The 14,008-nt window shown below is 36.2% G+C and overlaps 1 protein-coding gene and 1 long non-coding RNA gene across 2 annotated transcripts; one reads left to right on the forward strand and one right to left on the reverse strand.

Annotated features, from left to right (window-relative positions):
• Window positions 1-432: 432 nt before the first annotated feature.
• LOC135738416 (uncharacterized) lies at window positions 433-3,814 on the reverse strand. Its single transcript, XR_012338028.1, has 5 exons — window positions 3,515-3,814; window positions 1,979-2,035; window positions 1,775-1,838; window positions 1,410-1,471; window positions 433-1,250 (listed from the first exon to the last, which is right to left on the reverse strand). It is a non-coding gene; the product is annotated as an uncharacterized lncRNA (long non-coding RNA).
• Window positions 3,815-9,346: 5,532 nt separating this feature from the next.
• Window positions 9,347-13,535, forward strand: dio3b (iodothyronine deiodinase 3b). Its single transcript, XM_065256434.2, has one exon. It carries the CDS (start codon window positions 11,076-11,078, stop codon window positions 11,886-11,888), a length of 813 nt encoding a protein of 270 aa, XP_065112506.1. The 5' UTR covers window positions 9,347-11,075; the 3' UTR covers window positions 11,889-13,535.
• The last annotated feature ends 473 nt before the right edge of the window (window positions 13,536-14,008 follow it).

The raw sequence follows: 14,008 nt of genomic DNA on the forward strand, positions 1-14,008 counted from the left end.
AGTTAAATTGCCTCTCTTGTGTATCTCTTAATTGACTAGCATTGTGAATTGAACGTTTTGTGCTATTATTAGAAGTAAGATAGCAGTCGTCTCTAACAATTCAGTCTTACCCAAATAGATTGCAAATGACTCCACGTGACCCTGTTTCTTGGAAATGTTTGTTTACAATCTACATATACATACTTTTACATGTAGTTTTGAGTGTATATGAAAAACGTTTTATGGTAACAGGGGGAATAGTCAGATGGACAGTACCTGGGTTTCCCATCACACTGATTCTATGCATTGCATCAGAAACAACTGATGGAAACGCCAAATTTTGAATAAAAATCCCCACAGTAAAAAATTTGCTGTAATTATGCAGCTGGTTGGCAGTAACTTACTGTACACTGTTAACGATTTCCCTGTATTTTTACAGTACGGTACTGGCAGCACGGTTGCCAGTAAGTTACTGTATTTTGGTTTTACAGTACTGTACTGTAATACCATTTTACAGTACACAAACTAGTACTGTATAGTTACAAAGCAGTACTGTACTGTAATTTTACAATATTTTATTACAGTAGTCTATTTTTACAGTAATTTACTGTAATGTCTATATTGACCCATAAATACTATTTATTACTTATTACAGTTAATACAATAATATTATATAAAATAGCTAGAGATTTAGGTTTAAATCTATAGTTATTAATATGGTAAAAATGCTAAATTAAAACATAATGAATTAAAAGGCAATCCAAGCAATGTTTGTATCAAAATTTTATTAAAAAAAAACATTTAATTGAAACAAACATATTTAAAACAAGATTTTAAACAATAATAAACATATAATCAAGTAACATAAAATAAAATCAACAAGTATAAACAAGTTTGGAGACCCCTGCTGTAACATATTTAACTCTGGCAAATAGAACACTCTTCCATAGTTTGAAGTTTTCAGTTTAAAGTCCATCATCGACTAAAAGGTAACATTTCACTGTGGTAAAAAGAACACTGGCCCATAGTTTTAAATATTCTACTTGAATTTCATTGAACACTAAAAATAAATTAAAAATTAAACTGTGGCAGACAGACCACAGTGGCCTTTACTGAAGTCGTCCATTCGAACTCAATCAGGGACTGCATGAAGCTGTTCACAGGGGTTAATGGCCACAGCTTTTCTCTGCACCAAGTTCCTTGTCTTTTTGCTTGCTCCTTGTCTGGATGTGCACTTTTTCCCATCTTTGGAATTAATTCTATCCAGAAACCTGTTAGAAATATCATAAACATTAAGTCAACAAATATAAGATAGAAAAAGATTCTTAAAAAATTAAACTCAGCCTTGAATTTACTCCTATTCTGAAACCTTTTGCTCTTATTCTACTGTTCCACACCTAATTACATTAAAATACAGAAGATTCACTTACCGCTGAACAAACTCTTTCCTCAATGGACAGCATCCACCTGGATCATGTCATGATTGAATGTCCTGAACAGAAAGTACAATTGTTACTGATTTGGACACAACTTTTTATTCTGAAAACAAAATCTTTTGTCAATAAAGTCCAGGGACACCTCTGCTAAATAAATACAATTATTAAATTAAATTTCTTATAACCAAAGTCTGAATATTTCTGTTTGTATATTTCTACATGGCAAACTAAGACAATTGTGTACATGTTGTGTATGGTCGTGTTACAGTGTTGTGTGTGAATGAGTGAATGAGTGTATACATGGGTATTTAAAGAAACTGTAGTGGTAAAGTGGCTGTAGTGGTAAAGTGCAAACTTACCAAACATAATGTGCTTGGTGTGTGTCTGGTATCACCCGTTGTGCCTCCACATCTGCCTTAACTCCTATAAAAGTGCAAGGACACTCATGTAAACTACAAATAAAAAGTCAGCCACATTCCTGTGTAATTTTGCATGTGACGTGAAAGCATTTAATATTGCAGTCGAAAAAATACATGACTTGTAACTGTACATCATGTACTTGCCTGGTGCCTTTAAAGATGATCCATCTTACCCAATCCAGCTTACAAGCAATGGTAAGACTGTAAAAAAGACAAATGTTACAAAATCTGTTAGCCATAGAAATAAGTAGACATTGTGAAGGAAATGGTAAAAGAAAATTTAGTAACACTTTACTATAAGAGTTTATTCCTTAACATTTGGTAATGCCTTAGCTAATATGAACTAACAATGAACAATATATTTTACAACATTAATAATATTTGATAATGTTCATTGTGCAGAGACAAAGTGATTGATTTAAAAATGTATTAAGTGTTTAAATCTAATATCATGCTATGCTAACAAATAAAACATTACTGTAAGTCAGTTGTAAAACAAATATATATATATATATTAGTTGTTATATTATATATTATATATAAATATCTAAATAAGTCTTTTTTTAATTATAACATCTTGTCTACAGAAAATCTCTGAAAATGTCTCGTTTAGTGCAGAAAATAGCGATTTATAGTGATAAGGTAAAAAGACTGTCCCTTTAATGTTTTACCCGGACCGGCTGCGGTGTAACACTATGTCACGCAAAGTTTTTTAACAAGTAGCTAGCTGCTCACTTTAAAGATAAACATGATCGCCTAAATCTGAGCAATCCTGGTGATGCCAGTTTCCTACACGATGTTATAATGGACTACCGTATTTTACATCCAGAGATGAAGGATCATATGACAGAGACGAGAAGACAAAGGTACGTAAATGCGGAGCCCATTCTCTTTTCGTGCATTGATTTGATGTGTTTTGGAAACTTATATATACAGCGTGTAATGCATCTGAAGTGGTGGAAACAATATGCCATAAAAATGTATTGGACAACTTACTGGACGTGTAAAACGCTTTAGAGAAGATATTCTCTGCTTTTGATGATATACCGTAATATAATAACAACAACAATACGCGCGGCAATCCCTTTCGTTCATCTGATATTAAGATGAGCCCAGGTCTGAATGATATTTGGTAGAAGTTAAAGCTGCGATGAGTTCGATGCATGTATCCAGTTATGAGGTTTCTTGTTTTCACTTCTGTGGAGGAGTTCAGTACTACAGTATGCTGTGTACGGTGTGACAAGTCCTGACTGTTTACAACCACGAGTCAGCCTTGCCAAACAGTCGAACTTAATACTTTTCTCTGACGCTAACTGAACGGATGAAACGCCGAGATAAACGACCATTATGCTGGGACCGCAAGACCGCGCTGGCGGGTTGTCTTTGTCCATTTCGTTAAAAATAGTTTCATTGTCACCACACTTTCAACACAATATAAACTCACCAAAACCCTCATAATTTAGTTAAAACAACCCTATATTCATTAAAAAAAAGGTGTAAAGCGAGTTAAAGCAGCGGTAGACATCTGTGTGTAAGCTTACTTTCTGAGGGAGATTGAAACTTTGTTGGCGACCGTTTTTCTCTCTCATTGCACGTTTAAAACAATATTGTGACAAACTATTGACAACATTCTTAAACTAAAAATTAAGTTTTCATGAAACAGAAATATTTCAAACTTACCGAACTGCCAGAAATCAATCGTCCTCCTTCAGCTGCAGCCAGGAGTTGTGCTCTCTCTCCCTCTGTGTGATTTGACGTTGGCGCACTTTCTCTGATTATTGCAAGTACACCTGGCACATTACAGCAATGGCTACAGCAAGGTTACATCAAGACCAAAATATACTGTAAAATTTTCCCGCTCAAACAAATTTACCCAGAATGCATTATGAACTGCAGTACTGTACTGTAATGTACACATACAGTATAGTACTGTGGATTTTTACAGTAATGTACTGCTAAATCTACAGCGACATCTAACAGTGTAGAAGATGAAGACTGAAAATGTTTCATGTTCATTTAACTTTGAACAAACGGTTGCCAGTAAATAACATAAATGTAAAATCTACAGTAAGTTACTGGCAGCTAGTTGCCAGTAATACCCAGTAATACTGTAATTTCTAAAGACATTTTTACAGTGGATTTTACGCTTGCTCAACTCTTTCCCCGCCAGCGTTTTAAAAAAAGGTGCCAGCCAGCGCCAGCATTTTTCATGATTTTCACAAAAGCTTAATGCCTTCCAGAAAATGTTCTTCTTTATATATATATATATATAAACAAACAATATATCAGATGAAAGAACAGACCCTCTGCTTTCCAACAAAAAAAACGGTTTCATCCTACCTTCATTACTTCTCTTGTAATCATCCCTCAAACATGGGTAGGTTTCTTCAAAAACACCCAATTTTGAGCAAAAAGCTGAGATAATTCCATTTTTGCAAGGGACTTTTGATAGAGATCAGATGCAGAGCGATCTTTAAAACATACACGGAGTTCTTTCTCTTTCACATGAGGCGGTATTTCTGGGTTGTATAAGTTGCGGAAGTGAGCCACCTGGTGGATAATAGCGGTATTGTGGAAAGACGGAAAATCTCGTCATTGGCAGGGAAGCGTTTTCTCTTAATTGACGAGATATCTCGTCAATGGCGGTGAAAGAGTTAAGGTGGTGTTTGACTTGTGTAAAAATGAGACTGTCCTCCAAAATATAACAACCTCATAGGTCGTTTGTGCAAGCACCTTATTACGATGTAAAGTGGCGTATTAAGAGATTAGTGTCCTCTGCAGGAGTAGCTTTTACAACCTGTTGTTACGTTTTAAGGTTTTTGCATTATACATCAGATTAGACACATTTAATTTTATAAATTTGTAAATGTAGAAACGGTTTCATAACAGTTATGGTTTTAAAGATATTTTGGAGCATCTAACCCCACCCTCAACCTTACCCTAAACCCAACCACTTCTCAACCATATAAAACACAACAAGTAAGTAAAAGTACAGTCTTTTTTAAGCATAAAACAGAATAAAAGTATTACAAACAATTCGCATTGCAAACCTTGCTAACTGAAGCCATACGATTACTTTATATGAAGTATAAAACCAGATCTCATTCAAACATAAACCAGCGTGATGTAATCGGTCACAAGATCCAATAGCACTTCACATTCTTAGCTGACGTAATGATGCGATCGGTCACGAGACACACAAGAGCCAATGCCTTTTCACAATCATAAAAGACGTATCATCGCTTCTTCTGGAGGCAGTTTTTGAATCAGTGTACGTTTGGATCTGATATTTACAGGGGATTGTCATCACTTTTGCATCTTTTTTTTTTCAAATAAATCGATCGTTGGACCTCGGTACACTTTGGAATATTTTAAATTCTTTTTTTAAAAAGTTGTGACTGTTTTGTATGCTGTGTTTATATCATATAATAAATAAACGGGTATGTTATTTGACCTAAATGCCTGAATAGTGTAATGTGTAATAAAATACAATTAATCCTGGAGGTTTAAATTAAAAATCTTATCCCAGTACATGTCATAATAGCAAAATTATACCCCAAAATATAATTTTATAGCCTAATATATTAAGTTTCAACTTCTGCCGGTAGAGGCGCTAATTTACTAAATGCATCTATTGGTCGTATTTGGTGAAATGGACAAACGACCAAAGCAATCGTATGGGTTGGAGGATATGTTGGTAAAAAATTTGAATAATGGCAAAATTCATTTGCCAAATAAATTCTGACATAGCAGCGCCAGTGACAAAAATGGTTTGGCAAGATAAAAAATTTAATATTTTTTTAAAGCATGCATCAGGTTTATTTCAATGCACATATTGTATTTATGTTAATTTTATGCAATAAAAAAAGGACATTTGCACCATTTTTATGAAAGTTAAGATTGAATGGACCTGAAAATGTCAAATGGTGTAACCGGCAATTGCGTCAAAGAATGAGAAATATTAAATATTTTATCCACCTTCATGGCGTAATCATCTTCAAAAAAACATAAAAATATCATTTTATTAGTTATTTCTAAATGTAAATTTTAATGTGTTTTTGTAATGTTTGTCCTGACATATGCTGTAAACAGCTCCGTTTTTCTCTAAAAAATATTGGGTTGTTTTTAATCCAGAGCTGGGTAACTACAGGACAGAACACAGTTCTGGGTTAAAATGACCCAAATAATGGCTTGTTTTAACCCAACTGCTGGGTTATTGTTAATCAACCATGTTGAAACAACCCAGCAGTTGGGTTAAAACAAGCCATTATTTGGGTCATTTTAACCCAGATCTGTGTTCTGTCCTATAGATACCCAGCCCTGGGTTAAAAACAACCCAATATTTTTTATTGTTTCATTCTTTGTTAGTCTAGTATTTTAGGGTTCTGACAGTACAATGTTTGTGCGAGGAATGAGTGGTCTGTATTGTTTAGGTTTACCACATATTTCCGGAGTCTCGTCACATTTTATTCAATCCCTTACTTGTTATGATTTTCACCTGTTCCCCTCATTAGTTCTCCTATTTAAAGTCCTTGTGTTTGTTGTTCCTTACTGGTTCATTTTGTCCTGTCACTGTGAGTACCTTGATCAAATGTTTAGTAAGTCATAGTCTAGTCCTTGTTCTTAGTCATTGTAGTGTTTTGTGGTTTTGCCCCATCATGGGTTTTGTTTTTCTATGTTTGTATTATAATAAAAGTGTTTTTGTAACGTCAAACGTCTGTGATTGAGTTCGCTTCTTGAACCAATTCCTGACAGTTTTCTAATTTGACAAATTATGTAAAAATGTATGTAAAAAAAACATTACACTAAATTCCACTTTTTTATGAATATAATATATTTTCATTTACAAAATTAGTTAGACTACATTGACATTTTTGCAATTATCCCCCAAATATTCTTTCAAAATGAAATAAAACCAGAAATTAGACTTGGTCCTCAAAAGAGAATGTATGCAAGTAATCTGTAAATTTATTTTGAAGTTTTAACCCTTTTACATTTAATTGAACCATATGGACACAAAATAATTAATGTCACGTCATTGACCCAGCAAACAAATACAAGACTTTGTATTTACAAAATAAATCTTTAGAAAACCTCATCAACCTTTTTCAGTTTTTTCCTTCTGATTTTGGTTTCCAGAATGTTTTGCATGAGGCCGCTATTTTAGTTTTATTCTGAAAAAATAAAGACTTGTTAATGTTTAATAAGCAACTATTATCCTTTTCACTTTTTGACATTTCCTTTGTGTAAGTGTGTATTATGTTAACGATTAGTAAAAGGTACAAACCCCAAAGTAAGCGATGACGCGAGTCATCGTCTTCAATGTAAATCTCTTTACTTGGACTACAACCAACACAGATTGTAGGCAACGGTTTACGCCCTGGGCCTGTTGACGTGGACACAAGTAGTCGTGTAGTCTGTAGTAGTCTATGCTTTTATATTTAAAGTATTTACAACTGAATAAACCATGATACACACACACGTTTTGTGCAGTGCAGAGTGTTTGTTGTTTCTACGATCACAAATGCAGACATGGTTTTAATGTTTTAGTATCCTTATTTTACCAATCTGTTACGTGCTGCTCAAGCCGTGCTGCCGGTAAAGTTAATTGATCATCTTGGTCATCTGCATTTTTTTTATATGATTCGGCTCATATTGATAAGGTAGCACAGACGATATTATCTTCTGACAGCATGTGTGCTAATCTTCAAAATACGTCAAGGAGCGTCACATTTCCAGCTGACGTCAGAGGTATTCAGGCAAATCACAATGTACTGGTAAGATGGCGCTTTTTAAATCTTTGAGTTTTGTACAAAATCAAAGCGTTTGAGGAAGACAGGGATTTATGGAGCAACAAAAATGTAGGGTATGTGAAAAATAATGTGTTTTTTGCCATAAACCACACAAACACATTGTATTATACCAACTACACAATTACATAAGTGCTTTTTAATTTTCATTTAACTTTAAACAAACTGTTGCCAGCAAATAACCTACACTTTTATTTACAGTAAGTTGCTGGCAAACAGCTGCGGTAATACAGTCATTTCTACAGAAAGTTTAACAGTATACCTGTTTTCGTTTTCAATTTTAAGAGATGGATCTTATTTTGTCTTGATGGTGAACAAATCAAATCATTTTTTGGATGTACAGACTGACCTGATAAAAGAGACAATAATTCAAAATAAACTCTAGACCGAATTCACAAGGGTAAAAAAGTCTGCGGTCTACTTTTATACTTCATCTTCTATTAAAGCCTGACTGTTTCCATAACACCTCTGATCTATCCACTGAAACCAAAACTTAAATAAAAATGAATGTGATTCAATTAAGCACGTTATTCAAAATGAACCACTTTCTCCCCAAATTAATTTACGAGAGACAAAATCCAATTTCTGCATTGTAAAAAAATGTGTTCAATAAAAATGAGTTGTTATAACTTATAAAATATAGTTGGAGCAACTCATCTCTTGACAAGATAAATAATACCAAGTTAAAATTAATTGTAAATCTTTTTACAGTGTGCCTTATACATTCAATCTAAATATTATATATCATATTTCAGTATGCAAGTAAGAAAATTTGGTTAAGAAATTCAGTGTAATTTTTATGTAAAATTTTCAGTATTGCCACAAGGGGCACTGTAGAGTATCTGTTATCTTCTGAAGTCTTAAGAGAAGAGTAGTTACAAGGATATTTTTATAATTGATCTAACCTGTAGTAAGGAATGAATCAACAACAAATATGTGATCATTCCATAGCATAGCATGAATCTGAACTGTACACTGACCTGAAATGTAAATATGATTTGATAAATGAATCATGTTTTCCCTTCTCAATACCAAAACCTATTTTATTAGCAGAGCTCAGCCAATTACACCTGTAATGAGTCTGAATCATTTTCATTCATTGTGTTATTGTGACATTAATGGGAAATGTCCACTTTTGTACAGCGTTTCATTGCTTCAGTAGACAAACTGCCTTGGGCTGGACTTTTTTGTTTCATTCTGAGACTTTTAGTGGCCGAATGCTCCAGCAGATAAATGCCTGTGTCGTGTAACCTACCGGCTTTACCTGATTAAAAACAATTTATCTGAAAAACTGTGTCAAGGATTGTATTACAAGGATTACTGCAGGCACAAAGGCAACAGATTGTGATGTATGTAATATTTCTTTGCCCTGTAAATAGGTTTCTGTGGAATTTAGGTAAGACTGAGATTTAAATGTATTAACCTGTACTGTAGGTGATATTAAAGCAAGAAAACTAATTCATGCATGCTTAGAAACATCTTGCTGAAGTCAAACTGAGAAAGCTGGAATAGACAGAGAGATATAGACATGAAAACACTACTAGACAGTTTTTCAGATGCTGTGAAACACTAAATAATGATGCGAGTTCACCACATAACAAACAGGTTAGGAAGAAGTCATTAAATAAACAAAGTAAAATGAAGGAAAAATAGGAATATTTATTTGTTTATTTATATTGAAATTTTGGGATTACAGGTCCTGTATGTTGTGAAGGTTGCACTTAAGATTGAGTTGCACTAATGCATTATTACATTGCATTAAATTTCATCTTCCTCCTGATTACTGCATGACTCAATGGTTTCTGGTAAAGATGCATTAGAACCATTTACAAAATGCAACTGTCGTTTGTCAAATAATCTCACAAGTGTCATGTAGCATCATATATTTTCATTATTGCATTTTTAGGAGATCAAATACTCTTTGACAAGATGCATTAAACCACTGATGCATTGGCACTGTCATGTCAACTAATCTAACAAGCATTAATCTTTTTCTCCAAACTCATCACTAAAAATCGCATGCATTTAAATCACTGATGCATTACAAAAGTGCAACTATCAGTTATCAAATAATCTAAAATTATACTGCAATTTCTCTTTCTTCACTACTGAGATTTCAGCGATTATTTCTTCCTGTCACGATGCGTTTAAGTGCATCAGTCGTCTGTCAAATAATCTCACGAGCAGCATGATATCACTACTATACGGCATCTTTTCATCTTTTAGTTCATCCATTATTGCATTTTCAGGAGATTTCATCAATAATCATCCATTTCAGCATCACTTAATATTGCGTGCATTAAAGCCACAATTGCATTTAGTTGTCATTTGTCAAACAATCTATCACATTGCATCTTCGTCCTCACCACTTGCGCATTTTGGTGAGATTGCTTGACCAAACACGACGTAAACTATCTAAACCACTATTACTAACGCATAAAAAAGTTCAACCGTCGCTTGACCATAATCTAAATAGCAAAATGCAGCATATTGCATCTTTACATCACCACTTTTGTATTTTCATTTTATTTTATTTATTTTTTTGCCATGACGCGTCAATGCTTTAAAAATTCCAAGTGGCAAGTGCAAAATTATATCACGAGCAGCATTTTGCATTATTGCTTCTTATCGCATTTTCATGGAATTTTATATCTAATCTTTTTTTCTACTTTAGCATCGCCTATGGCATGCATTAAAGCCACCAATGCATTAAAAAAGCGGAAATGTCGCGTAATAAACAGCGCGTTGAATTGCATTGCATCTGTGTAACTTCATCGCTTTGTACTTAAATGAGATTTGAAGAATTGTTTTCTAACACGACGCATTTATTTCACTGTTCACTACGATGCATTAAACATTGCATCTGCCATTTGCCAAATAAAATGATGAGCAGCACATTGCATTATAGATTGCTTTTGATTTCTTTACTTTATTCGTATTGCATTTTTATAAGATTTTATTAATAGTATTTTGTTTTCTCAACTTCAGCATCACTTAGGCTATTGGGTGAACTAAAGCCACCAATGCGTAAAAAAGCTAAATTATCGCTTAACAAACAATATTAGAAAGATTTGCGCTTTGGATTACATCGCACCTTCACCACTTTTCCATTTTTATTTTAGTATTTCACTATTTACAAATGCATTAAAAAGCGGAACTGTCAAATAATCAAGCAATCAGCTTGCATCTCTCTCTCTCTCTCTCTCTTTCGCTTGCTCGCTCGCTCTATGGCTCGCGCGCGCGCTCCTCCAGACGCGAGAGTTGACGGGAGGTAATCCCCTCCATGTGAGGAGGCGGCACGGGTGCGGAGGCGTGTTGTTTTCCATTCAAATCCTTACTAGTCCTATAAAAAGCGGGAGTCGGAGCTGGAAAGCAACAAGACCGCACATACGTGACCGCGCACACGCGTCCACACATCCATAGGACTCCATATGGGGGGGGTGGAGATGCTGCACGGCTCCGCAGGTGTCCACGCGGCGAGGACGCTAAAAAACGCCGCCGCGTGCTTGATGCTGCTGCCGCGCTTCCTGGTGGCCGCCGTGATGCTGTGGTTCCTGGATTTCCTGTGCATCCGGAGGAAGGTGCTTGTGAAGATGCGCGAGGCGAGTCCCGACGACCCGCCGCTCTGCGTGTCCGACTCCAACAAGATGTTTACGCTCGAGTCGTTGCGCGCCGTGTGGTACGGCCAAAAACTGGACTTTTTCAAGACGGCGCACGTCGGGGGCGCAGCGCCCAACACCGAAGTGGTCCCGCTGGGTGACACCGAGCGGGCGCAACGCATTCTGGACTACGCCCGCGGCCGGAGACCGCTCATCCTCAACTTCGGGAGCTGCTCCTGACCGCCGTTCATGACGCGCCTGTCGGCGTACCAGCGCGTCGTCCGCCAGTACGCGGACATCGCGGACTCGCTGCTGGTGTACATCGAGGAAGCGCATCCGTCAGACGGTTGGGTGAGCTCCGACGCGCCCTACCAGATTCCCCGGCACCGCTGCCTGGAGGACAGACTTCGCGCCGCGCAGCTTCTGGAGGTGCCGGGGAGCGCCGTGGTTGTGGACACTATGGACAACTCGTCCAACTCGGCGTACGGCGCCTACTTTGAGCGCCTTTACATCCTGAAGGACCAGAAGGTCGTGTATCAGGGAGGCAGGGGTCCGGAGGGCTACCGAATATCGGAGCTCAAAGACTGGCTGGAACGATACCGGCGCGACATTGAAGGTTCTAGAGCGGTCGTGGTTCACGTTTAAGATGCTTGGATGTTTCTTTATCCAACCCACACTTGTGTCCTTATAATGAAGTCTATGGCTGTGTTTCAAATCGTAGTGAAAGTCTGCTCTCTCTCTCTTTCTCTCTAGTTCTTGAGAGATCTCAGAAAGTTCTTGATGTTAAGTTGTTCACATCAGTGTTTTACTCTCTGGGTTTTTTAAACCTTATAACAAAGTCACTGGCTGCTTTCAAACCGGTTGTCTACACTACATAAATGTAAATAAATGTAAATGTGAACCCAGACTTTTGGAGCTCACAGCATAAGGTTTAATACAGATGATAGCTCTTAATCTTTCATTCAAATCAATCAATTCACCATCACCAGTTTGTTAAAGAATATGACCCAGGACTTCTTTCGGAGAGATACATGATCTCATTGTTCTACAGAAGTCTTCATTAAGATGTTTTTTGCATCCCCACTGTTAAAATGTGTTTTTATAATTAATTCATCTGCTAGTAAATCTCTGCAATCTTCAGCTGGCTTTACACTGCAAAAAATGTTTACTCATTAAACCAACAATGTACTTGAAGTGACTGCATTAGGGTGCATCGGTAAAAGTAAACATTCAAGGGCCAGATGAGTTAAAAACAGCTGCTCATGTTGACTCTTACCCATTGTGCGATGTTAATCTGCGTGAAGTTGCTACAAACTGCTTTAGAGATGAAAATGATGTTGATGTTTTGGTACAGGTTCTTCAGATTATATTCTTCTAATGGGAGAAGTTTCTGTGAAGAAGATAAAACTGAATTGATTTATCTTAATAATGCTTTTAAAGAGAAATCTTTTAAAGTCTAGTAACCAAAATCTATGTTTTATATGAAGAGCTCAGATTCAAAACCCTCTTATAACATGTTGTCTTATGAATGAGCATTTTTTTAATCAGACTCTTAATGCATTTTGCCAACAAAGGGATGTTTCTGAAAGCCCTGAGGCCGGGATGAAGCAGATTTGAAGTGAAAGTATTTGATAAACATCTCATTTAGACATAGGTGGCATTTAGCGGCTTTTGAATCTGAGCTCTTCCAACATTTATTTGCACACGTATATATATATATATTTATCATTTTGGTATCTAGAAACATAAGGGTGCAGACAACATTTTTACCAATATGTTCACTAGGTTTGGAAACACAGCCATCAAATCAATGTCTTCATCTGCTGCTATAGACTGTCAATTGCAATACTGCACACGTTGGGCTTTAGTTTCACGCATATACAGATGTTTATGTTGTCAGTGGCCATGCGACCGCATGATAGCTGTTGTGCTTTTGTTGTGTCAATCCAACATTTTATGGCATTTTATTTGGATTATTGCAAAATCTTACATCTATCTGAAACATATCCTATTTGATTGACTATTTTATTTTTGTATGGTATCTTTACCCTGTATGATTGTGTGTGCGCGCGTGTGTGTGTGTGTGGCCAGGAGGCTGTTTCATTGTACTCTGGAGTTATTGTGAAGATCGGTTTTTAAAAGGATTTTAACCAGAAAACCGATACTGATGTATTTTGACACTAGAGTACAGGACAGATAAATGGCCTCTAGACGTGTTGCCAAATGTTGTTTTGTAAATGGTGTATATTTTATTAAACAGTTTTTTAAATAAACGGTAGAGATCCCTCTTAATTGGTTTTATCTGTATTTTTGAACTGGGTTTGAAGCCTCGGTTGGTGCCCTGGAGATGGTGATATTTTTGGTGTGTGTTAGGAGGCGATATATTTGCTGTGTTTTAAGTAATGCAGGTTGAATGCATCTAAGCAGATGGGCAACGGTAAATGACACTTATATCTGTGACAGTATGCATTTATATTTAGTACTATTTAGTCATTGTGTTGTCACAACATTTATTTTGCTCTTTATCGAAGCCATTTACATGCAAAACATTATTATGTGGTTCCTGCATACTGTTGGTTTTTCGGGGAGCATTGCATAAAGCTTATGTGTTCAAACCAAGCAAACACACATATATGTATACCTAACAAATGTATACCTTGTAATGCAAAGTGTCTGCCAAATGTATAAATGTAAATTAAGGTTGGCACCAATGGTTAGTGCGGTGACGTATAGCACCAGTGTGCTCACGGTGACCCGAGTTTGAT

This window comes from Paramisgurnus dabryanus, chromosome 12, assembly GCF_030506205.2.
Source record: "Paramisgurnus dabryanus chromosome 12, PD_genome_1.1, whole genome shotgun sequence".
Classification (NCBI taxonomy): Eukaryota; Metazoa; Chordata; class Actinopteri; order Cypriniformes; family Cobitidae; genus Paramisgurnus; species Paramisgurnus dabryanus.